Below are 26,784 nucleotides of genomic sequence, written 5' to 3'. Positions count from 1 at the left end.
TTATTTTCCAAATAAGCAGGCTATTTTCTCTGCTGGTCACTGGATTTCTTACCCCAATGCAAGTGCTTTTTTCCTGTACATCCTAGAACCTCTCCCATCATGTGTAAGTTAACGTCATCCAAAATGTTGAAAAAGAGATCTGGAACTGGAAAATGTCTTGAGGTCTTCTCTCTGTGGAGAACGAGTTGGGAGGAAAAGAGGATTATGTAAAAGGGAGTCAATAAAGTGGCTTTGAGTCAAGAGACTTTGTAAGGGCAGCCCCCCAGGAGTGCTGCCGTGGCGAAGGGTCTGGTCTTTGCATTATAAACCTTATTTTCAGGGTAATTACAAGTCTAAAAAATTGTTTAAAAACATATTTAGTTTACATGATGTTACAGTGGGGTAAATAATATGTATTATTAAAATAGTCTAAATAAATATTTACACAATAGACCAGAGTGGGTCAAAGAGAACCATTCTGATTTAACAAGTTAACTCTGTTCACTTTGAGTTTTTTTTTAATTTTAAAAAATATTTCTGTAAGAAAAAAATAATAAAATTCAACTATATTCAAATACGTGAAGTATCAGACCAAAGAAAGGAAACCGAGCCAGAGGCCAAACTCAGTCCCAGGCTCTGTCCGCTTGGCCTGGGCACCACAGTTATTTCAAAAGAGTTTCTTGCATACATCAGACTTCCCCTATTTCAGCATAAGCCTGGCTATTTTGGCAACCCAAATCGGTCAGTTCTGAGACATGCAGTTACGAGGCCTTATGCCTTCGCGTGACTATTGATCCCACTGCCTTCCCAGCCTATTGCTCTTGTTCTTAAAATCCCCGCCCTCGTGAACTGAAGAACAGAGGATGCTCTTCAGTTCTCAGAAAAGAAAAGCTAGATGTATAACTGCTGACACAGTATACAATGGGCCTGGAAAAGAGGAAATTCTAAATTCTTATGCAGTCATTCTAAACGTGAAAGATGGTTTCAACACTGGGGGCCAGAGTGAGTTATTCCAGTTCCTTAGAGTTGGGTGGGATCTAATGAATCTTAGCTTTTCCAACATTTTGATTTTTCAACTGAGATTATTCAGTTTGTAGAAACAGGCTGAGTTCTTAAAAGCTTAAGCTGATTCTGGGAATGCAAGCTTAAAAAACAAACATAGGCAGCTTCAGTTTATAAAATACACCAGCCAACAGAGACACAGTACAATGTGCAGCAAAACCTGCAAACAATTTGCACTTTTTAGTCACCTATTCAATTACACTGCATCCAGAGAATACTGAGATTCTCTCAAAGTAGAAATGTTTCTACTTTAGTTGTTACAACTATACAAGCCAATTCTTCAATTTTTAGCTGAATTATGTGTATTCTTATTTACATGTTTAAAACACTGGTCAAAATGTTTTACCATCAAGAATTTTATATATATAAAGTAATTCTCATATTCAGTGGGTTATCTGATTTGCTTATGGGTCAACTGAAAGTAAGCCAAGTAGTTCCGTGTTAACAAAACCCGCAGAATGTCTAACTATGGTAAAATGGCAAAATACAGTACAGAGCGGGGAACTGTGTAACTCAGACTACCCCCTTCATGTGAATTCATTAAACTCCCTTACAAAATTCTAAAACAGCATTAGATAAAAATACAACTATATACAACAGATGAAAAATTGCAACATGGATGTAATTGCTTTAGTAACGTGCTGCTCACACTACGTCAAAGCTCATGACTAATAGACCGTTAATATTTTTTTCATTTGCTACCACAGAATTCCCCTTTCCTGTGTGTCACGTGATTGCAGAATCCCACAGGATGAGATGAAGGATATGATGTAGCCATCTCAGCTTATTTCACACCAGATGAAAGCTTCCTCCTAGTCACGGGTCTTTGGTCCTGTGGTTTTGCAGGATGGCCCCTGCAATCCCCACAAGGCTGGTTACATGTTATATGCCACATAGATGGGGTCCAGCTGGTCAGCGAGGAAGCTGTCACGGAGGTGCATCCTCTGCTTCTCTCCTCTGGAGTTGATGGGGATAACGCCTGGGTCCACCACAACTACGACGCCCACGATGAGGTAATGCTCCTCCAGGACCACATTTGTCACTAAAGGAACCAGATCTAGGGCCTCCTGTTCAGAGCCACACAGTTCCACAACCACCACGAGCAAGTTGGTCCACGTGAACACGGCACTGAAATTTCAAGGACATTCAGTTAACATGTCATCTTTTACAGCGTCTGCCCAAGACTTATCCCCATTTTCCCTGAGAACTGCCTTTTCACTTGGATCCAATCAGAAGGCTCTCAGCCACGTCTTTAATACATGACCTTGCCCCTATGATCACAGCTGATTAGCTGAGCCATTTAAAATCTCTTGGGAGTTCGGAAGTGGGAATGAAAGTTGTTAGCTGGTCACCTGAACTGAGGACACATGGACTGGAACGTTCTGGGGTAGCAGGTGTGCAGAGAAGTACAGAGAATGGCTCTTCAGGGAGGAGAGAAAGAATGAAGTGGATGCCCAAGTGGCTCTAGAAAGTGAGAAGACAGACGGTGGTTCCTGATGGCCTTCCCGTTCCTTGTTTCTACCTTTCTTGAGGTCCAGAGCTGGTCAGAGATTTCTAGGAACCTCTGAGATAACCAGGTATTCTGTCCATGAACTCTCTTTTGCTTAAGTTGTTTTGAAGAGAATTCTTGATATTTGCAACATAAGAGCTTTGACTAAGATTATTATCTATATTATAACACCAAACAGGAAGTGAGTTGGCCTGGCCTCATCTGAACTCAGTGCCCCATACACGCTCTCTCCTATTGTGCTATAAGGTAGAAAGTTGCCTTACATTCAGTGGGGTTGCTGGGTTAGAAGGTATGACCTGACTTGTGTTGTGCAGTGTTGAACTGCTTTAAAAAACAGATTCAGTCCTTAAGAAAAGTGTACACAATATCTGGTAGCATCAAAAGTCAAATGGTTAAAATTAGGGGGTAACCATGGAGCCCAACTTCTCTGTGTTGTTCTTACACCTCATGGGCATTGTTCAGGTCTGTTCAGAGGAGAGACTCTGACAAAAGCAAGACAAAGAAGCATCTGGAAAGCATGAACAAACCATTAAAAGAACTGTGGCTACTTTGCATGAAAAAAAAAAAAAACCTGAGAAGGACACACTGACTTAAAACATGTATAAAAAGAAACTGGATGGATTCTGTACTGTTAAGAATCCACGATGAAAGCAAATAGGTAAAAACTACAGAGTTTTAATTTTAAGAAATTTTTAGTCAACGTGAGGTCAGATGATCCTTTGTCAGGGATAACGTAGGGGGAATTCCTGCATTAAGAGGGAAACTGGACCAGATAATAATAACAATCCTTCTCATCTGCTTACCATTTGATGGTTTACAAAGTACCTGCTCACTTGATCCTCCTGATAATCAGGAAGGAGCAGAGGAGGCATTTTCAGATGAGGAAAGCAGCCTTTTTCCTTGGCAGCGCTGGGAGCGCTGGGTGCGCTGGGCCTTCCAGCTGGGTCTTTTGACCTGAAAGCCATGGTTCTTCCCACCACCCTCTACCGACTTTCTAGAGGCGGATGATCAGTTAGGTCCCTTCCAACGGTAAGCGCCTACCATTAAAAAGGACCCAGCCCCACCGCGAGTCCACGGAGCCTGTCTAAACAGACGGCACACTGCCAGACAAGGATCAGTCCGTGTATTTTCTGGCTCCCCTGGAGTTCCACAGCCGTAGGTGGTCTGCTACAGACGGCTGGCTACAGAGAAACTTTAACTGGTACCGCAGCTGGCGGGGAACCTATGCTGTGCAGGGGATTTACCATTCAGCCATGCTCCTGTGGATCCGAGACACCGAGGTCTCGATGTCGATGGGGTGGTACCGCAGGCCTCGCAGTTCCAGTGTCTCGTCCAGAGCTCCCACCACGTACAAGGCATCGTGACGCTCTGACGGGGAGAGAAAGGAACCTGGTTCATCAGACGCACCGAGTGTACTACACCGTTGGAGTTAAGAGCACAGGGTCCAGACTACCTGCCACGTCACCTGGCACCACCACTCACCAGCTCTGTAACGTGGAGCAGTTAACTTAAATCTCTGAGTCCTGCTTCCCCTCTGTGAGGCAGGGGTAATAATAAATGGCTGCTGTGAGGACTAAATTCATATAAGGGAGTTAATATGATGCCTGGTACACTGTAAGTGCTGAGAACATTAGCTATTGTCATTATTATTTTTACCACGTGCCAGGAATTGTGCCTAGTGCTGGGGAGACAAAGATGATATAACACAATTCCTGCTCTGAAGATACTTACTGTCTAGTGGGGGAAACACACACACAACAGATGTCCTGTGGATGGACATCAGGTGGGATGAGGTCAGCCCAGCGACCCGAGTGTGCACTAGGGGCCCCCTCCCCGAGCTCAGCTCAAGGGTTCAGAAAGGGAAAAGCTGAAGCCATGCTGAGCTTTTAAGGATAAATAGGAATTAGCCAGATGATGGCTGGGGAGGGGAGGAGGGGAGAGGATTTGAGATGGAAAAGAAGTGAACATATGTCATTGTTTCTAGACATCTTCAAGGACTCCACAGAGACACTAGTCCTGGTTATTAATAGGCTTGTAATCCAGCAGGACGTTGCAGAAATCCTTTTTTAAAGATTTTATGCACACACTGCATACACAAGGCTACATGGTTTATGTCTATATAGATACTGAAAAGAAGAAGAGAGATGATTTAGCTAGGTCTACAGAATGTTGTATTTTCAGGAAAAGGAAGATTTCTGAAAAATTTAGCAAAACAAACTGCTAGGAGCTGTTGGAGAGAGAAGGATGAGGAAGGCCAGCAGAGTCCCATCACACAAGAGCTGAAGACCATAGTAACAAAAACAACAGAAAGAGTAGCTAATGACTATCGAGTGTTTTCTGTGTGCCAGTCACTGTCCCAGGCACCTGAAGGCATTATGTCATTTAATCTCACATCATTTCCACAAGGCAGGAAACATTATCACTCCCATTTTCCAGGTAGGAAACTTGAGAGGTTGAGTGAGTGCTCAAGGTCATACAGCAAATGACAGAGGTAGGCTTCAAAACCAAGGCACCTGGCTAGGGATGCTTCCCTCACCACCAGCATGTTATTCTACTTCCCCGTGAAATATGGAGACACTCTGGAGCTGGTCAGTGGGGAACAGATGCAAGGGGCGAAGGAGAAATGACTTGACTCGGTTCCAGCTGTTCAAGTCCAGTGAGTGATCTGTGTCAGTTCTGGGTGTGTATGATGCAATCAGTGCTGGGTAACTTAAAGTGGCCATTCATGCCGTCAGGAAGGTTGAAGTCACGGCTTCACTGTGACTGCCCAGTGGGCAGAGGATGACTGGGGGCTGCTTACACGAGAGCCCTGCCAAGCAGGCTCCTGTCCAACGTGAGCCGCCGAAGGGACAGAGAACTTCGGCAGGCTGGCTCCTCTGCACTGCCTCCCGCTCTCAAGGCTTGCTTAGGAGCAAGGGGCTAAAGATGGGATACCTGTCCCAGGAGCTTGCTGAGGGCCGAGTCCTGACAGAGGCATCTACCCATCACCAGGCACATCTCTACGACTGCCTGGCCGAGCCAACCCACAGTGCAGGGATGCTGACACGGGGCCCCAGTGCTTACTTCCTGGGTCCTCTGTGAGGGCAAAGTCTTACTTCAAATGAATACAAATTCATGTATGGGTTCAAGATTCGGAGAAGGGAATAATTCAATACACACACTCCACATCCAAAGGCAGGCTGCAGAAGGCCAGCCCATGCTAGGGGCTGCAAAGTGCAGCAGGACGGGGGTGAGGAGCTGGTGAAGATACCTCCGGTGGCTGCTGTGAGCTCGGTCCGGCGGACAAAACCCAGGTATCCTGTTCGAGCCCAGAGGGTCTGAGCAGGATCCCCAAAGCTGAGGCGGGTGTTGAAATGGTCAGCTTGAAGAGTCTCACTGTCATAGATGGTGTAATAGCCACTGGCTGTATGGGGACTGTTCACCCAAATCTACAACAAGAAAAAGCACTGGTCACATTTCGCCAGAATCAGTTCAGTTCTCTGGGACAAATGATTTTGGCTGAATTAATTAATTAATTAATTAATTAATTTTGGCTGCACCGGGTCTTAGCTGTGGGATGTTTTAGTTGCGGCATGCGGACTCTTAGTTGGGATAGGATCTTAGTTACAGCATGTGGGATCCCTGACCAGGGATCGAACCCGGGCCCCCTGCATAGGGAGCACGGAGTCTTACCCACTGGACCACCAGGGAAGTCCCTATTTTGGTTTTTTAACCTCATTTTTTTTTTTTTTTTTTTTTTTTTTTTTTTTTTTTTTTTATAACTCCTCATTCCCCTGGAAGCCACCATTCTGCTTTCTATCACTATAAATGTGACTATTCTAAGTAACTTATATAAGTGGAATCATATAATATTTGTCCTTTTCTGTCTGGCTTATTTCACTTAGAATAATGTCTTCGTGGTTCACTGACACTGTCACATGTCTCCGAATTTTTTTCTCTTTTAAGACTGAATAATTTTCCATTGTATGTATCTAGCCCTATTGGGTTTTTTTTTTTTTTTTTTTTTTTTTAATTTGCGGTTCGCGGGCCTCTCACTGTTGTGGCCTCTCCCGTTGCAGAGCACAGGCTCCGGACGCGCAGGCTCAGCGGCCATGGCTCACGGGCCCAGCCGCTCCGCGGCATGTGGGATCCTCCCGGACCGGGGCACGAACCCATGTCCCCTGCATCGGCAGGCGGACTCCCAACCACTGCGCCACCAGGGAAGCCCCAACCTCATTTTTATAGTAACAACACAGCTGCAACAATAAAGGCAGCTGTCAGTTATCAAGTGTTTACCATGTGCTGAACAGTATTATATGCCTTACCTCCATCAATCCTGACATATATGACATGACAATACAGTTTGTACTACTGTTATTCCCATTTTACAGATGAAAAAAAAAAAGCAGTTAAGTAACTTGCCTAAGATGCAGAAACTAGGAAACCCAGACCCAAGCCTGGGTGGCCACAGAGGCCGTGCTCTTAACCTTGAGGCTACATTGCCTCCCTGGCTCATTTCTTTCTTTCTTTTTTTAAAAAATAAATTTATTTATTTATTTATCTTTGGCTGCGTTGGGTCTTCGTTGCCGTGCACCGGCTTTCTCTAGTTGCAGCGAGCAGGGGCTACTCTTTGTTGCGGTGCACGGGCTTCTCATTGCTGTGGCTTTTCTTGTTGAGGAGCATGGGGTCTAGGTGCACGTGCTTCAGTAGTTGTGGCACGTGGGCTCAGCAGTTGTGGCTCACGGGCTCTAGAGCGCAGGCTCAGTAGTTGTGGCGTACGGGCGTAGTTGCTCCGCGGCATGTGGGATCTTCCCGGACCAGGGCTCGAACCCATGTCCCCTACATTGGCAGGTGAATTCTTAACCACTGAGCCACCAGGGAAGCCCTCCCTGGCTCACTTCTCAGCCTCTTTCAGAGTCTCACAAATGCATCAAGGGTTCATTTCTGTGCTCTGAAACTAAGTTACAAAGACCGTAGGAAAATACTACAGGCTATTTGAATTTACAATGTAAACACAGCAATAGCCGACGATGGTAACAAAACTAGTATTCACTGTGTGACAGGCACTGTTCCAAATATATGACAGATACAGGTATTAATGCATTTAACTGTCACACAGTTCTACTAGGTGGCTGCCATTATTACTTATGGTTGAGGAAACTGAGGACCAGAGAGGTTAAGTAACTTGCCCAATCACAAGAAGCTGGTAACTGGCAGAGCCCGGGTCATCTGCCTCGTGCACCCACAACATTGCTCCCAGTGAGCTATGAAATGAGATATCAGTGTCTCTCAGAGATTTGGGGGAAGAAAAATTTAGTCTTAAATATTTTTATACTAATACAAAATGGATACATTTTGGAATAAAATATAAAATTTGTATAAATTTAAAAAATTTAAAATTTGTGGCTCCTTTTAGTTCCACTCCTTAATAGGTGGGAACAGGTGGGATTTGCCCATTTTCCTTTTCAGCTAAGGGTATGTCAGTGGACCAACCTGGGACTAGTTCTAGTTTGGGTGCCTAAATCTGCACTCCATCCTGGCCTCAATTTCCCCTCTGTTCATTTCAGTTTTGAGCCTTACAGAGAAAGATGAAAACTCTCGAAAATTCACCATGAGGGAAAAGCTATATCCACAGTTTCCTGACTTCTAAAATATGAACCCTAAAGTCTTTCACTGCTGACTTTTCAGAGTAAAGGGGAAAATTATACATACCTCTCCCAGGTGAGAGTCTCCAACAGGCCCTTTGGTCTCTGGATTAACAATAACTACTTTCACTCCAGGTAAAATCTAAGAATCAAAGAGAAAACACAAAGACGGGGTTCAATTAAATCTAATGACCTCTAGGAAATGCAGTTCCCCGCCCCCATCTCTTCAGTGAGGTGAGGGAGTGTACAAAGGCAGGAGCTGAGACGGCGCTCATGGGATCGTGCTCAGTGGAGACAGAGGTATAACAAGATTCAACCTCAAAAATAAACTGGGGGGACTTCCCTGGTGACGCAGTGGTTAAGAATCCGCCTGCTGATGCAGGGGACATGGGTTTGAGCCCTGGTCCGGGAAGATCCCATATGCCATGCCTCAGGGCAACTAAGCCCGTGCGCCACAACTACTGAGCCTGCACTCTAGAGCCCATGCCACAACTACTGAAGCCCACACAATGGAATGAAGAGTAGCCCCCCGCTCACCACAACTAGAGAAAGCCCGCGTGTAGCAACGAAAACCCAACACAGCCAAAAAAAAAAAAAAAACCAAAAAAACACCCCACAAAAAACAAAAACTAACTACTTCTATACACAAACCACCTTCCCAATGGTTAACAGAACACATTACCTTTCCAGACTCTGAGAGGAGCAAACTCTGCGGGGCACCCCGTTCCACAAGACGAACCCTGCAGAAAAACAATATTTTCAACATAAGAGCCTTAAAAAAAAAAAATGACTGCACCGCATCTACCACAGCTATATACACTGCCTCCCCAAACCTCTAATCTGTCTCTCCTCACATCAGAGCAGAGTTTCTTAAACTCAGCATTAATGACATTTTGAGTCAGATATTTTGTTATAATTCTTTGTGAGGCACTATATCCTGTGCACTGTAGGATGTTTAGCAACATCCCAGGCCTCTACCCACTAGGTGTCAGTAGCATCCCCTTGTTGTGACAATACATATGTCTCCAGACACTGTCAAATGTCCTTTGGAGGACAAACTCACCCCAGGCTGAAAATCACAGCACTAGAAACGCTCTACCTGTGCAGCCTGGGTCACTGCCACGGGCCACACCGTGAACACAGCCCAAGTCAGTGGGACTCAGGAAAAGGTCCCAGAGCCCTCTGCCAGGAACTCCCCTTGGGGCATAGCTACAATTCACCTGTGAGCTGATGAGGAGGAAGGCTTTTACTCCTGGGGCTCAGATAAAGTGTTGTTTCAAAAACCCTACTCTGCCTCATTTATTCTGTCTGTCTCAGTTATTTTTAAACTTCCAGAGCAAAGAGTCTATCCATTTTAGTGTAATTTATGTCAAATGTTACAAAATACCAGTGTTACATTTTAATATTAAAGAACAGTGCAGCAACTGTGAGAATTAAAGCTTTCTTCTTATAAATGTAAACCTTATTAGGTATTAATAATGAAAATGAATTTCTTCCCTTCTCCCATCCCCCCGGCAGACACCAACAAAAGGAAGGAGTGGGGAGAGCTGACTTTCTCGAGGCTCAGAACTTTTCACGCTTAGGAACGCTAACAGAAAGTAAGCATAACCAATCTACTGTACCTGTCATGTCTTAATGATTTCAGATCTACATACACAGTAGTTGGATCAGGCCCTGAGGTTCCCTAAAGAAAAATAAATGTATTGTTTATTTAAAATTAACTGAATGGTATTTCCATATTTTACATTTTCAAATCAAGAAATAGATAATTTAGTCACATACATGAAAAATCCAAACTCTATTTTGAACGCTCACCCTGTCTTCAACCAGATGAGGCAGGGCTACAACGAAAGAGACTCCTGGCCCAGCTTTCTTCTCACCTTTCTTTCCTTTCCTCCCCCAGGAAAGTAGAGTAGGCTGGGGGCCGAAGCAGCACTGAAAGGTTACCAGGCTGAGGAGGGTCCTCACCCCTGGACTCAAGGCAGGGATGAGACAGACCAGCACCCATGGGACTCTCAAAACCAGCACTGGCCCAAGCTGGCAGCAAGGGGCCCACAACGGGCTCCAAAGTTAAAGCGTCATGATGCTCCTCCAAAGTCATCCGACCACAGACACAGAGGACCTGAAAGTATCCACCCATTTACGCCACCTTCTTTGACTCTCACTCTTGTCCATGTCTGTATTTGCCTTACGAGTTTCCAAGCTACATAAAATCAGACTCAGTTCTTTTCTGTTATTTCAGCCTCTTTTCTGTTATTTACCCACCAAGATAACATGGCAAAATTGCCATCTGGCTGGAGAAAAGAATGCAGGCTTATTTGTACTTCTTTTGCAAAAAAAAAAAAAAAAAAAAAAAAAAAAAGGCGTAGAAGGTGGAGGAGACAGAAAACAAAGAGTAACATATAAATAAAATTCAAATAGGACTCAGAAATCTTCTTGACTCATCGTCTTGGACCATAAAACCACTACTTAGAGTAAACATTTACATTAGAGCTCAATTGCCCGGCACGGCTCCAAGTGCTTGGCACCTAGAAACTCAGTGGTTCTACAGAACGACCCTGTGAAGGACGATGCTACCATGTTCATTCTACAGATGGGCAAAATAAGGTACAGTGAAGTCCAAATAAAAAGCCCAGAGGCCTACAGTAACTAAGTGGTAGCCTGTGCTCTGAACCCCCACACAAGCAAGATTTCATGATAGTCACCTGCAAACATATCGCTACATTGACTCTTGATCCAAAAGTGGTGCTGACAGCCCGAGGGGACAGCCCGATGTCCTTGAAGAGCTTGGAGAAGGACTGCTGGAGAGCAATGCGGGGCCGCTCCTCAGCCACCACCACACACGTCCGGATGCAGGAGAGGTTGATTCCCCTGGTCTGTAAGACACCACGCACGGGAGCTGAGGTCAGCAGGATCACAGAAGTGCTGAATAAGCAGGGCCACTGCTCTATCTCTTTGGTCAGGAAAAGCCAAGGAACTATGTGTTCTCACCTCAGACACCCAGAGAAAAGATATGCCTTTTCAGAAAATGCCAAGGAATTCCACTAAAGTCATTACCCACTGGTCAATCTGCTCATTCTCTATTTCTTTCCTCTTTCACCTAAAAATCTTAGGTTTTCAGCAATATAGTTTTAATCCCTCTTCATTTCTGTACCTTAGATTTCTCTCTATTTCAAATGCAGAGATGGGATTGAGAGAAAAACAAATCTAGCAACATAGATATCTAACCTCTTATCTCTTTTTTTCATTCTTAAGGTCACATTTCTCTACTAAAGAAAATTCAGTTTTTTGACTCTCATATGCCAGTTAGACATATGATCTTTGGATACACTCATGAATGAGCGACCTTATCTCTGGGGCAGTCGCCCATCTCTGAGATTCTCAGGCTGCAAATTCTATTGGGAAAAATCCTCTTGGAGGTCACAGTTTCTGTTCATCTTCACATAAAGTCATTTCTATTCAGCCTCCTAACCAGTTTTACCTTCTTCTCCACAATGTAAGAATCAGATTAAACTCCGAAAGAGTGCATTAAATTAGAAAGTGAAAGAGATAAACTTCCTGAGGTTTACAAACACCTGTTTGCCTAGAAAAAAAGCAGGCAGATATGTCTGGCCAGCCCAAGGTGGGGTATCATCACGCCTGGCCCATTTCTCTCAGGACTGTCTCCTGGTTACAGCTGCTTCTTACCTTCAGCACCTCCACTTGGTTTCCAAGCCCCTTGGTGCAGAGCTCCATTACTGAATAGGAGCAGAAAGTGTCTCTTATTTTGTACTGGTTGACTGTGGAGAGCCAGAGGAAAAGGTTGTTTTCCAACTCCATAGGAGGAATTAAGATGGACTGGTGACCTGAATAGACACTGCAATGAAAAAAAGCAAGAGCTGACATTATCAATTCATCCTAGAACACCATCAATTCAGCAAATATTTACTGAGCATGAAGGACAGGGTTGGGTCATATTAGATATAAAGGTCTAAGAATCAGCCTTGTTCCTATGCAACTCACAAGATACAATAACTACAGCATAAAGCAGACTGTGGAAGGTGGTAACTGAGATGTGAATAAAGGCCATCAAGATCACAGAATGACGAGCAAGTCATTCAAACTGGGAACACAAGGGGTGGCAGGTGTTTCACTGAGTCGGCGACAGTTGAGCTCGGGCTTGAAGAATGAGTAGGAATTTGACAGTGGCTGGAAAAATGGGGAAGCTGGTGAGGGCATTCCAGGCAGAGGAAGAGCATATGCAAAGGCACGGCGATATAAAATTACACGGTGTGTGTAAGATTGTCAGAAAGAGGATTCCAGAGTGAAATACTAAAGCATAGTATGCCTGGGGAGTGGTGAGAAGTGAAGCCAGAAGGGTCAGGGCCAAACTGTGAAATCACTGATCTGTTATTATATGAAGGAGTTTAGAATTTACCCAGCAGGCTGTCACCATAGCTTGAAGTTGGGGTAAAGCTAGTTACACGGAGGGGGTATTGGAGACACAAGTCACTGAAGGCTGAGAGACAGTTAGGAGAGGCTGCAATAATCCAGGTGAGAGAGGATGAGGGCTTGAACCCTGACAGTGCACCCAGGATAAAAAGGAAAGGAATGTCTGAGTCCTATATCGTATGTACAATCTCCAGCCATGAATCCTCAACTTCCTAAACCTTGAATATAGACCAGAATAACTAGAAGCCCAGGAATCCTGTATTAAAAAAAAATACTGGAATTGTGGTCTCCACCTCTGGAGATCTAGGTTAGTATGTCTAGGGAAGCCCCATTAATTTTGTTTTTTCATAGACCCCTAGGTGATTCTTATGTAGAGATAGGTTTAAGAATAATGGAGCCAAAGTATCTGACATTTAATTGGAAGTGTGACATAAAGATACAGAGTTGAAGATAAAGCCCAAGTTCCTAGCGTGGGCCCCTGGGTGGATGACCCCATCCTAAGAATGGGGACACAGAAGGAAGATGTTGAGTTGAGGCCATCTGTGAAGCATTCATGAAGATGCCTATCAAGGAGGCGAAAATGCAGGCTGAGATGAGGTCCTCTGGGAGGAGAGTAGAAGGAGTTGGGATCTGCTATCCCACAAGGAACAATGTGGCCAATGTGCTACTTTCCAGCCATATGCTGTCACCCATCTCATTACATTCCTTCCTGCCAAGCCTAGGGGGTGCATTCTGGCTGACACAGTACGACATTTCACCCAAGTGTCATCCTTCTACTTGGCTCTGCTTCTAAAATGAGGATGACAGGATGGAGCACAGAAGAGGTAGTAAGATCACTGCCCTTTTATCTGAGGCATAAAACTAATAGAAAGAGGGAATACAAACAAAACCAGACAAACATCGAAGATACATTAGATGCACAAATTCTGGAAAACATCAGCATTTTATGGAAACTTTACCAAATTAAGGGAGCAAATGGAAGGATGAGATGGTCACAGACCCAAAGATATTCCCATGCATTCTGTTTCTTTGCTTTTCCATGCCTACCTGCAGAGACACCAGAGTGCAAAGCCAAGTCCACAGTAAGGGTCAAGGCAGATGGCGATCTGCCGAGAGGAATACAACTCACACTGGAGCTTGATGGCTCTACAGAGAGCATTGACCGCAGAGTGGGACATCTGGAAGGTAAGGAACATGGAACAGGATGGAACTGGCATCCCACAGGCAGAAAAGCAGCTCTAATGAGAGTTTTGAGAAGCTTCCATTCTCTCCAACTCCTCAAAATGATGGATATTTTTCATTGCTTCAAAAAGCCTAATCTAAGTCTAACTGAAGGGTAAGTCTATCTGTTAATTTCTCAATATTGAGTTTTATGAAATACGAATCTATGACTTCATACTGGCTTGAACTAACTCGTGTTATGTTAGCTTCTATGCTAGGTTCAGAACACTTCATAACACAAATTCCTTGGGATAACTTATTCCGGAAGAGCCAATGCTTTTATTTAAATATAGCAGTGGCCCTTGATCCTCTGCCTACTGGTCTCTGATACAACCAGCTGGCCTCTCCATCTGAAGGCCCTGGGGCAGTGGTCATCTCTATTTTTTGCAGACCTGGCACTTTACCAGCATTCAGTGAGAGAGTAAATATATCCCGACTACTTTACCTTCACTCCTGTAAGCATGCCAGTTGTGGAGACACTAAAATCAAGGTACGCCAGCATCTCAGGAGTGGGTGGTTTGTACAGCTGAGGTAACCTTTTCCTGGGTAAATCATCTGCAAGGAAAAGAAAAAACCCGAGGTCAATCAGACACGTCGACAACAAGATCCTACTGTATAGCACAGGGAACTATATTCAATATCCTCTGATAAACCATAATGGAAAAGAATGTGAAAAAGAACATATATATATGTATAACTGAGTCACTGTGCTGTACAGCAGAGATTAAACACAACATTGTAAATCAACCACACTTCAATAACATTAAAAAAAAATCAGACACGTTGGAACTCAAAAATCATTGCTCTTCAACTGGTCTTCTGTGGCTTTGCTATGGCCACACTTAGCTTCTGGGATTTGCTAAAGCTGAGGCTTCTCGTATTTAACCAACCGGCTCACATATGTCACTCCTGGAGGAGGGCTCGGGTTGAGGGCACCAATAGACAATATAAACAAGGAAACTACATCAGGCAGATGTATTTCCTAGACGATTAGTGAGGGGTAATATAACATACTAGCTGAAAACACAGGCTAAAGAAGCAGACTGCCCATGTTCAAATCCCAGCTCTGCCATTTCTCAGTGATGTCATCTTGATGTTATTTAACCTCTTTGTGTCTGTTTCCTTATCTCTAAAGTGGTAATAATACCTGCCCTCCCAGAACTGTTAGGAAGTTAATTCATATAAAGCACTTTAAGAGAACTCAAGAAGCTTTACTTGTTGTTATGCTGGTTTCAAGTTAAAGTTCATTATTTACAGTTTAGTACATGTCACAGTAATCATGGACTGCTTTAAAAGTTGGACAGTTTCTCTCCAAGGTAACATGACTGTTTAAGAATGATAATCTAGAATTGGGAATTATTTTCCTTTGCTCTTTTATGATAACCTCTCCCTTCCCTTCAAATTTGCTTTATAAGTATGTCATATCCAAAGATATCAAGGATGTCTCTGGCCCCAGCCATGCCTCCTCAGTGGCTCCTTTGGCTTTCCAGATCAAGAAACGATTCTGACTCTTGACTTTTCAATCTCTGTATCATTGGGCACTCATCTCTGGTCAAACCAAAGACTTTCTCTATCACCTTCAACCCACCTCTGTGTAGGGAAGGGCCACTCAAGTACCTAAAGAAACCTTTCTGTTGTCTGTATCACAGACCACATTCCAGGTCTTCCTGAAACGTGACTGAGTCCAGTAACCACAGTAGATCTATCTATATCATTAACAGCAACACAATCCACTTGTGTTACATATTATAAATGACTTCGTCTATATCCTTAAGTAACAAATGTAAAAAAATATTGCTCAGCATCGGGACACAATAACCATAAATAGATGTCATCCCTGCATTTATTTATTTATTTATTTATTTATTTTTATTTTTATTTTTGCGGTACGTGGGCCTCTCACTGTTGTGGCCTCTCCCATTGCGGAGCCCAGGCTCCAGACGCGCAGGCTCAGCAGTCATGGCTCACGGGCCTAGCCGCTCGGCGGCATGCGGGATCTTCCCGGACCGGGGCACGAACCCGCGTCCCCTGCATCGGCAGGTGGACTCTCAACCACTGCGCCACCAGGGATGCCCCATCCCTGCATTTAAATCCACATAAATGTCCCTGAAGTGGACACTACGTGATACTTACTGAAAACTGGCAGGGAGGAAATTAATGGTTAAGGGGCTGGGAGGGGAGCCAAACTAACTGGGTTTGAATTTCAGTTCTGCTACTTACTTAACCTCCCTGTGCCTCAGTCTTCTTATCTGTAAAATGAGGCTAAAACTGGCACCTATCTAATAGGGTTGGTAGAAGGAGGAAATTAGGTAATACGTGTTAGATGACTGCCACACAGTAAGGGCTCAATAAAAAGTTAGATGTTGTTATTACTATGATTGTATGCTGGTGCTTTACATGATGTCATTTAATCTTTATGACCCCATGAAGTAGTTACGAGGAGCAGAGGATGAGGATTTACACCTGTCGGCCCAGCTCCAAAACCCACACTCTCCCCTCCACCACCATCTCCAGCTATCCCAATGTCTTACCCCCTTCTTTAGTATGAACACTATCTAAAATTCATACACTTTATGGTTTTCAAAGTATTTTCATATTATGTTGCATTTGATATTCTCAATAAATATGTGAGCCAGGCCAGGGTAGGTAGTATTTTAGGAAAGGGTAATCTCAGACAAGGTTATACAGAAAATAAGGACTGAAGCTTGAACCAGAACCAGGTCTTCTGACTCCTAGTGCAATGCTGTTCCAACTCTATCACATCTGGAAGTCAAGGGTCAGATCTTCCCCATACTTTTAGCCCTACATGTCTATGGTCACATCTGGCATAAACACCTAACCACTGTTTGACGATGCCAAGAGTAACAGCAAGCCACGTTTTGTTTCCAGAGCTGTGGCACACTGTGATCTGCTTCTTTGGATCTGGACGTTGCAGTATCCAGTCCTTTGGTAACTCAAGCTGAATGGATATTAAGTTTTGCCTCTGTCTTAGCAGGTGGAATGGGCTGCAACAGAAGAGCTGTGTAAACACCTTTGGCATGAGAATCTAGGAAATCTCGGGGAGTGAATGTTCTTGCCCCCTCAATGACTCTGGAGAAATCTCCCTTTCACCTGTGTCAATGATAGTTGGCCAGGTTTTCACATCCACAGCTGCTGCTGCCTCTCGGGACCTCAGTAACCTCATTAGGGTCTGTGTGGTGAGGATGCAGGCTGCTTTGCTGACCTAGAAACAAATGGACAAAAATAAGCACCTCAAGGCTTAGCCCCGTGTAGCACCATAGGCTCTGGCTGCTGCTAAAAGCAACTCGCACATCCTACTGGGACAGGGCAGTACCAGCTTTTCAAAGAATACACACAGGACAGTGGAGGTCAGTGTTCCCCTTACATTTGTCCTGAAAAATGCGTAACACTGAATTAGAATGATGGACTTGTTCATAACACAAGTTACTGTTTACAACAGTGATTCTCAGATATTCCATGGTTATAACCTCAGTATGGATCCCCAGATCTCTTGATTTCATGAAGACCATAATAAAATAAAAACATGGACTTCGTAGTACTCAGGGAATGAGAGGTGTTGGAGGATCATCTCTGAAGGAGGTAGTGTTTGCAACAGTCCAGGGAATATGGTGAAACACACCGGGCCTAGAACATACCCTGAACTTGAGGGACTCTGCACTCAGAGGAACAAGCTCTCCCACACACCCGCATGTGGAAACGCACGGGGACCCACTTTCCTCACCCCGCAAACTGCATCAGTGGAAGGAAGCTCCCCTCCCTGCTGCTCCGGCCTACTTTGCAGAATATAACCAGGGCATTTTGCCAAACTGAACTTTGTAGTAAAATCATCTGTGGTGAATGCGGCTTTTATACTGCAGGCTCCAGTTGGGGATGGAGCAGCAGTTCTTAGAGAAACAAATGTTACATAAATTGGAACTCTGTAACTCTTTGCTTTAAAGTGCATTAGGATATGATTAGAATAAGATTTATCTTACTTTCCTACTATAGTATACTTTAATACTATACCAAGCGAATTTATAAGAACAACCCCCCAAAAAGTGACCTGACATGGGGAGAATTCAGTTTGGCATTTAAAATTACCTTGGTTACTGTGCAGAAAAAATATTAGGACTTTTTTAAGAAGAGGGAAAAAAATAAGTTTCATGGAGAAATACTAATGACAGCTTCACTTCCTTAATGTTCATGATAAAAACACAATCCTGAGATACCTCCTTGGGTATCTCACCAAAAACTGCTTTCCCACATTCCTTCACTGGAAAATGATGGTCACTTTGATCAGATAAAGGAAAAGGAGGTAGTTTGCAGGAGACAGATTTGACTTCCTGACTCAATTAGACTGGAAAATGAGTAAGGATCCTTAGTCGTCTGACTCTGCGTTTTATGAGATGAGGACGAGGCAAGCTATACCCGGTACTTACATCAACAATCATGCGGACGGTGGGCAATGTGGCTGTGAGGTTCTGAGCATGAGGAGGTCGGACGGTCACAGGTATGCACCCGGCATACAGGCAGCCATAGAACGCAGCGATTAACTCGATGCCTGCAAGACATAGCCACTTAGCTGCCTGGTTTGTCACCGAGAAAGCAAAAGCCAGAGCTTCCAAAAACAATTTATTTATTCCCAAACCAGTTTATTAAATCATGTGCCAGATGGGTTCATTAGATCGTAATTTAAGAGAGACATTATCAGAAGAAATTTTTTAAATTTAGAAGAAACTGAAGGTAAAGAAAGACGCATATAAAACAACTTACAAAATATATAGAGAGAATAAATAACGAGAAAGGAGGTCAGAAGTAAACTCCTGAAAGATACCTGACGAAGGTATTTTGACATCATTACTTGATATTACTTAGGAGAAATAACTACAAAAATTAGGGCTGCTCCACTTGGAAAATAAAAGAATGGGAAAAGGAGAGATGAGGAACACCTGAGCTTTCTTTTACTCTTTAGAAGGCCGCTATGTGAACAGCAATTGGACCCCTGAGATGTCACTCCCCCAGTGGGTGCAGGTTTTAGGGAGGCAAGCATCACTTGATACGAAGCCTCTGCAATATCAGGACTCGAATGGTGGCCTCCTTGGGAAATGCTGTGGTCCATCACCATGATTAATTGGTAGATGGAAGACAATCTCCCAGGAACAAGGCTGGAGGAATTCCTTTACCAGATGACCTTCTAAGAAATCTTACTATCAATGTAAATAAAAGAGCAAAGTGAGAATCACAGTAAAATGAGGTAAAAGGGATAAAAGACCACAGAAGGCTGGATGTATGAGTTAGGTGGCAGAAGACTAAAGAAAGGGACAACTGAAATATTTCACCTAAAGTTTTGAATATTTACACCAAACTCATCAAGTAATTCTGAGTCCCTCTTTTCTTTTTCTTTAATTTTATTTTTGGCTGCACTGGGTCTTCGTTGCTGCACGTGGGCTTTCTCTAGTTGCGGCAAGCAGGGGCTACTCTTCGTAGTGGCGCACAGGTTCTAGGCATGTGGGCTTCAGTAGTTGTGGCACTCGGGCTCAGTAGTTGTGGTGCACAGGCTTAGTTGCTCCATGGCATGTGGGATCTTCCCGGACCAGGGATTGAACCCGTGTCCCCTGCACTGGCAGGCGGATTCCCATCCACTGCACCACCAGGGAAGTCCCTGAGTCCCTCTTGATGTAAAAAGGTTGCTGAATTAGAGCGTGGAAGATGAACGCAGTAATAATTGAGGGACAGTAAGCACCAATTACGATGTGGAGAATGTGAAGTCAGAGTTCACACACAACATGCTTTTGAAAACTGGGTGAAACAGTCCTGTTCCTGAGCACTCCTAGAAATAAGTGTCTCTTTTGAGTGTTTCCAAAAGTCAAGAAGTTGTCATTCACTCATTCAATATTTACCATAGTGCCAGGCACTGAGCTAGACAGTGGAAATACAAGAGTAAATACAACAGACTCGGTTCTGGCAGAGCCCTCACACTGCACAACTCTGAGAGGAGAGGCCTGTTCCCATGGCATGAGCCTGTGCCCACAGCCCACGTGGTCATGTACAACAGTGCTGAGCTCCTGTCCTCTTACAGTCTATAGTCTAGCAATGGAGCTTGTCTAGTCTACCAATCCAGCACTTACCAGGTGGATAGAGTAACACAACGTTGTCTCCTGCATTTAGATGTCCCTTGTCACCAAGCACTGCCGCAATCCTCTCTGCTCGCTTATGAAGCTGAAGGCAGCTGGCCGTGCACACAGTAGTTCCCTGTTAATAGAAGAAAGTATAAGCAGGTTGACGCTCAGTAAGGAAAACAGTAACAAACATAGCCAGTTTGACATTATATGGAAGGCTGTGCCTTGCTAGATTATCTGTAGCAAGTTATCAAGTTCAGTGAAAATTCCCCAAGCACCAAAAGACATGTGTGGTATTCCTTTTCTTTCTCAATGTTTGAAGGTACTTAGGGACTAACAACATTAACTTAAATCAAACGTATGTATTTACAGTCTCTCTTATTTAAGGTAGCTTTAAAAATACATAGCAATTCTGTATTTAAATGAAGAAATAAAAGAAGAGGGGAAAATAAAAGAAATGAAAGCGGGACGAGGGTATGAGTGAGGTCAGGACGCTGGCTATGTGGTCAAGTACACTTGCGTAAAACACGAGTTTGGCTCTGAGTATTCTAACAGCAGAGACGTAAACAAAAACACTAACAGTGAATTAACAAAGGTTAGCAGATTAGAAGATGGCCAATTATTCCAGGTCCTGAGAATAATTTCTCCTGCGGGTCTTCATAAGTATCCTTATTGTCCAATTCAAGTTTCACCGAGCTGGGCTTTTTGAACCCCTGTGCCTTTGTAAAATATAACACACGAGTGTGAAAGTGCATAAGATATGAATGTGTAGCTTAATAAAAAATTATAAAACAAGCATCTGTGTAAGAACCAGCCTGATGTGAAAAAGACCACTGCCAGCAGCTTAAAAGCACCCCCATGGGTGCCTTCTCCTTCCCTCCATAGGGGACCACTATTGTGACTTTTTAATGTTAGTGGCTAATTTCTTTTTCTTTATATTTTTTACCACCTATGCAATATTTGATTTTCATAGAGTTGTGCTGTACATATATATTTTTGTGATTTGCTTCTTTCTCTCAACATTCTATTAAGCGTCATCTAGCCTCTCGTGCTTAGGTGTATAGTTCATTTGTTTTTGTTGCTGCACAGTATTTAACTGCATGAACATACCACAATTTATTCATCCATTCTACTGCTGATGGACAATTCATTCTAATACATATATCCTGGTGCATAAATATATGAGTTTTGGTCAGGTATAGCCCTAGAAATGGAATTGCTGGGTCATTGGGTATGCCTACCTTCAACTTTACCAGATAAAACCAAACTGTTATTTGTCTATATAGTGCCAATACCACACTGTTTTAATTATTGTAATTTAACTTTTAAAAACTCATGATAGGCCTCCCTGGTGGCGCAGTGGTTGAGAGTCCGCCTGCCGATGCAGGGGATACGGGTTCGTGCCCCGGTCTGGGAGGATCCCATATGCCGCGGAGCGGCTGGGCCCGTGAGCCATGGCTGCTGAGCCTGCGCATCCGGAGCCTGTGCTCTGCAACGGGAGAGGCCACAGCAGTGAGAGGCCCGCGTACCACAAAAAAAAAAAAAAAAAAAAAAACTCATGATAAAAACAAGTTTACTGAGCTGTTTCTTTTAAAAATAACTTTTAAATTTCATTAATATAAAGTAGTACAAGTTCAATATAGAAAATTTGGAAAATATAGATTAGTAAATATGAGATGTAACCACTATTAACTTTTGCTGTATATTTTCCTGGTTTTTAACAAATGAGTATGTATTATATATAAATTCACATGCAACATTAAAAAAAAAAGGTATCATACTATATTATGCCAGAGGCTGTATAGTGCATTGGCTAAGAATGTGGGCTCTGAAGCTAGTTTGGGTTCAAATGAAGGAGCTAATTTCCTAGTCCTACCACTTAGGGCCCTGCGACCTCGGGCAAATGATTTTATGTCTCTATGCCTCCGTTCCCCTAACCTTAAAATAAACTATGAAATGGAAAGCACCCAGGACAGGGTCTTCAGTAAGTATTCAGTTATTATTAAAATTTTATATCCTACTTTTCCTACTTCCACATTATGACTATTTTCTGGGTCATCAACTATTCTATAACATTATTTTCAATGACTGCATAGTATTTCATGTTTATATGCCATAATTTATTTAGTCAATTGTCTATTGTTGGACATTAAGGTTATAACACTAAAAGGAATATTCCTTTGGCTAAAATCAGGGTTAAATTCATAAGGCCATTTCTTACAATAGCTCTCTTTTTGGTCCTTGGTACGGCAGTAAACTAAACTTCAGTAAGAAGCATTTTCTGGGCACAAGGGAACAATGTTGTATGGTTCCTAAGCTTTCTGGTGGCCTGGGCTAATCCAAGGTAAAATGTTAGAATATGCAGAACAATAGATGGGCTACATGTCCTTTAGTCATCCATATATATTATTTCTCTACGCAAGAAGCAAATTTCAACTTAAGTTCACTAACAAATAGAGCTGAAGTATGATTTGACAAGGCCATAAGTTTAACTGTAGCCAAGCTTGGGAGTGGAGTGGGGAACAAGCTGGATTGACATCTTCTTACTGAAATGGAAGGACCCTAATCAATCCATGGGCTTGAAGAGAAGCCCACTTCATGCAGAGGTGGAGCAAGGAAGTCCCAAACTTCATGCAGAGGTGGAGCAAGGAAGTCCCAAAGTTTTCTACCTTCTTGAGATTTTTAACTGACTTTTCACTAAGATGCACAGCATATTCCTCTCAGGTTCTATCACTGCATAAATTCTCAAAGCTGTGTATGTGTGTGTGGTGTGTGTGTGTGTGTGTGTGTGTGTGTGAGAGAGAGAGAGAGAGAGAGAGAGAGAGAGAGAGAGAGAGAGAGAGAGAGAGAGACTATCAGAATCCAGGACCTGGGGCAGAAGGGGGCCATCTGGGTAAGTCCCCTAAGGGGACTCCAGGCCCTCCAGTCTTCCCCCTGCTGGTGACTAATATTATTCTATGCTGTGGTCACAGTACTTTCAGCTTTGGACTCAGCCATTAAAACAAACAAATCTCGGGCTTCCCTGGTGGCGCAGTGGTTGAGAGTCCGCCTGCCAATGCAGGGGACATGGGTTCATGCCCCGGTCCGGGAAGATCCCACATGCTGTGGAGCAGCTGGGCCCGTGAGCCATGGCCCCTGAGCCTGTGCGTCTGGAGCCTGTGCTCCGCAACGGGAGAGGCCACAATAGTGAGAGGCCCGCGTACCGCAAAACAAAAAAAAACCCCAAAAAACAAAAAAACAAATCTCAACAGACTCCCATGGAATGCATAACTTAAAAAATACAATATTCTGGAGAACCATCCATTAGAAAGCAATAGTTAAACATACTCTTGAATAATTTTCAATTTGCTTTTTATGTTAGCAATAAATAATTTAAGTATGTACTAGAAACAACTGGTTTTTAAAATGTTGATCTAAAGTCATTTTATTTCTGGTGGAAATCAAAGAATTAAAAGTCAAACTGGGTTAAAAATTACATTGACACAATGCATTCTGTCTATCTGTAGATTATGTAATTACATGGTTGTCCTACGGTTCCTATCAGAACTGAATAAAGACAACTTGATTGTGACAAAAAAGAGACAGTATTGAATAACACTCCAGGAGGTCTCATTTCAACCTTGAAATAACTGTACAATTTATCCTCATATATCAAAACAAGGAGAAAGCAACAACTCCTTCCTCTGAGTTGGCAATAGAACTTTTCTGATGAAAGAAACAGATCAAGAGTGCCTAAGATACTCTCACAATAGCCAGCTGATTAGACACACAATTGCATTTTTAATACCTTGGCATTTAACAGCATGAAGAGTACGTGGTCAGGAGTTGCCTGGGCTCGCCACTGTAAAATCTCCGCCAGAAATTGGTGCTGAAGTCATAAAGCAGAAAAAAGAATCATGGTCAGCAACTTTTAAAAAGCTGGACAATGCATCTGCCATCTGTTACCTGAAGCGTAGGTTCTGTCCTTGACTTGTTTGTAAAAATCAACACTTCTGGAACACTTACCTTCTTCACTAAATCATTCTCTTCAATTTGCCCAAGATCCCTTCCTGCAGCTTGTGCTATGCGTTTTCCTGCAACCAGATTCCCAACCATCACAGAAGCAGGGCCTACGCCTGTAAGTAAAAGCAAAAATCAGCTCTCTGGAGATGGCGATTCAAGCTACGTACCACCCCCACGCCAGCCCCAAGCATTTCCAGACTGACCAAAGCTGGTTCAAACGTTCATTTAACCAATACTGACTGAGCACCCTTCTAGGCACTGGGACAAAGTAGCAAACAAGACATACAGCTTGTATTCTAGTGGGGAAAGGCAACCAATAAACACATACACAAATAATGTCAGGTAGCAGGAAGTGCTGGAAAAAAGAAAATAGGACCACAGGAGAGACATGGATTGGGGGGTGGAGGGAATTTTTCACTCCGAGGAGGTGACAGTTGGTTGCATTGGTTCCTACTGATACATTTCATCTGTTCCAATCATGGATAAAACCCTAACAGGGGGCTTAACAGTAATAAATATCTGGTCTGAAAAGAAATCTGCCATCTATGAGGACTGAGAGTGAGTTCATCAGGAAAATCAGAAGGGCTTTATTTTAAGTGAGCAATGAAATCCAGATTGTAGGACATTCTACAAGACAACTGGCCTGGATTCTTCAAAAAGGTCCGTGTCTTGAAGACACAACAGATTTGGGAGCTTTCAAGTTAAAGGACATGACAGCCAAAAGCAATGTGTGACTTTAGATACTGGATTAAAAAAAAAATCAGGGCCTCCCTGGTGGCGCAGTGGTTGGGAGTCCGCCTGCCGATGCAGGGGATGCGGGTTCGTGCCCCGGTCTGGGAGGATCCCATGTGCCGCGGAGCGGCTGGGCCCGTGGGCCATGGCTGCTGAGCCTGTGCATCCGGAGCCTGTGCTCCGCAACGGGAGAGGCCACAGCAGTGAGAGGCCCGCGTACCACAAAAAAAAAAAAAAAAAAATCAGCTACTATAATAAACAGGTGGAGAAATATGAACATAGATTGTGTATTATTAAATGATAGCATTATATTAATGCTAACTTTCTTAATAGGATAATGGCATTGTGGCTGATTAGGAAAATTTTAGTTTTTCCTAGTTCTCCTAAAATGTTATTGTTCTCTAGAGATACACTGCTGAAATATTTGGAGGTGAAGTGTCATGATGTCTGCAATTTCCTTTCAAAGAATTCAGTTAAAAAAAAAGTTAACAGTTGATGAATCTAGGGGAAGGTATATGGGTGTTCATTACAGTTTTCTTTCAACTTTTCCAGAGGCCTGCCACTTGGGGAAAAAAAAGTGAAAACTCTCCCTTTCTCAAGATAAAAAAGGAAAACTCTCCCTTTCTCTTTTTTTTTTTTTTTTTTTTTGTGGTACGCGGGCCTCTCACTGTTGTGGCCTCTCCCGCTGCGGAGCACAGGCTCCGGACGTGCAGGCCCAGCAGCCATGGCTCACGGGCCCAGCCGCTCCGCGGCATATGGGATCCTCCCAGACCGGGGCACGAACCCATATCCCCTGCATCGGCAGGCGGACTCTCAACCACTGCGCCACCAGGGAGGCCCATCCCTTTCTCAATAATGCTAGGGCTTTGTATGCCTTTCCTGATGGTCACTTAAAGATTAGATTCCAACGTATGAAACTAAGAAGACGGCTAAAACATAACAAAATTTATTGCCAGCTGAGTTTTGAATAATGCTGATGCTATGCTTTGATTAATATTAAATAACGTTTATTGCCAAAATCTGTTGATTATGAATGTACTGAAATAGCTGGAACAAAATCACTTAAATCATGGAATCACTTTTAAATATGTGGGGAAGTTGGGTAAAGAGTATAAGGCAATTCTTTTACTATTTGGCAACTTTTTTGTAAGTGAAATTACTTCAAAATGAAAAGTTAAAAATTTTAAACTCAAAAAAAAACACACCCTAAGGGTAAAGAACTCCAATACGCTGCTAAACAGTTTTCATCTACAAAGTGTATGTCCATTGAAATTTTAAGTATTGGGTGGCCAAAAGGTTCGTTTGGTTTTTTCCGTAAGATGGCTCTAGTAGTGCTTAGCTGTCTTTAACTTCATTCGAAACAATTTTGTTACTGTATTATGGCAGCTGTCATATCAGTGTGCATTTAAAAAAAAACTTATCAAAATTGGTGAATTTTTGTGTAGCCATTTTAATATTGAAGATAGAAGGAAAAAAAGCAACATTTTCGGCATATAATGCTTTATTATTTCAAAAAAGGTAAAAACACAACTGAAACGCATAGAAAGATTTGTGCAGTGTATGAAGAAGGTGCTGTGACTGATCAAATATGTCAAAAGTGGTTTGCAAAGTTTAGTGCTGGAGATTTCTCGCTGGACGATGCTCCACGGTTGAGTAAACCAGTTGAAGTTGATAGCGATCAAATCGAATCACTAATTGAGAACAATCCATATTATACCACGCGGGAGATAGCTAACATACTCAAAATATCCAAATCAATCGCTGAAAATCATTTGCACCAGCTTGGTTATGTTAATTGCTTTGATGTTTGTGTTCCACATAAGTTAAGCAAAAAAAACCCTTCTTGACCGTATTTCTGCTCACGATTCTCTACTGAAATGTCATGAAAACGTTCCGTTTTTAAAACAAATCGTGACAGGAGATGAAAAGTGGATACTGTACAATAATGTGGAACAGAAGAGATTGTGGGGCAAGCGAAATGAACCAACACCAACCACACTACAGGCTAGTCTTCATCCAAAGGTGATGTGTATATAGTGGGATTGGAAGGGAGTCCTCTATTATGAGCTCCTTCTGGAAAATCAAATGACTAATTCCAACAAGT

At 43.1% G+C, this 26,784-nt stretch overlaps 1 protein-coding gene across 2 annotated transcripts in view; it reads right to left on the bottom strand.

The window, feature by feature from the left end:
- Positions 1–1,144: 1,144 nt before the first annotated feature.
- DIP2B (disco interacting protein 2 homolog B) overlaps positions 1,145–26,784 on the bottom strand; it is a gene marked incomplete at its 5' end in the record, with an annotated part of 237,572 nt that continues 211,932 nt past the window's right edge. For both annotated transcript variants that reach the window (XM_079714089.1, XM_079714088.1), the window contains 15 exons: positions 1,145–2,169; positions 3,796–3,919; positions 5,802–5,979; positions 8,243–8,317; positions 8,858–8,915; positions 9,798–9,859; positions 10,881–11,051; positions 11,863–12,031; positions 13,654–13,784; positions 14,273–14,382; positions 16,939–17,050; positions 18,267–18,388; positions 19,956–20,079; positions 23,734–23,814; positions 23,952–24,061. In XM_079714089.1, coding sequence (XP_079570215.1) covers positions 1,917–2,169; positions 3,796–3,919; positions 5,802–5,979; positions 8,243–8,317; positions 8,858–8,915; positions 9,798–9,859; positions 10,881–11,051; positions 11,863–12,031; positions 13,654–13,784; positions 14,273–14,382; positions 16,939–17,050; positions 18,267–18,388; positions 19,956–20,079; positions 23,734–23,814; positions 23,952–24,061 — 1,880 coding nt within the window. In that variant the 3' untranslated portion in view covers positions 1,145–1,916. The remainder of the gene's footprint in view (positions 2,170–3,795; positions 3,920–5,801; positions 5,980–8,242; positions 8,318–8,857; positions 8,916–9,797; positions 9,860–10,880; positions 11,052–11,862; positions 12,032–13,653; positions 13,785–14,272; positions 14,383–16,938; positions 17,051–18,266; positions 18,389–19,955; positions 20,080–23,733; positions 23,815–23,951; positions 24,062–26,784) is intronic.

This window comes from Hyperoodon ampullatus, assembly GCF_949752795.1.
Source record: "Hyperoodon ampullatus genome assembly, chromosome: 11".
Taxonomy (NCBI): domain Eukaryota; kingdom Metazoa; phylum Chordata; class Mammalia; order Artiodactyla; family Ziphiidae; genus Hyperoodon; species Hyperoodon ampullatus.
The sequence above is the reverse complement of the archived record's forward strand: the minus strand, read 5'-3'. Positions and strand labels throughout refer to the sequence as shown.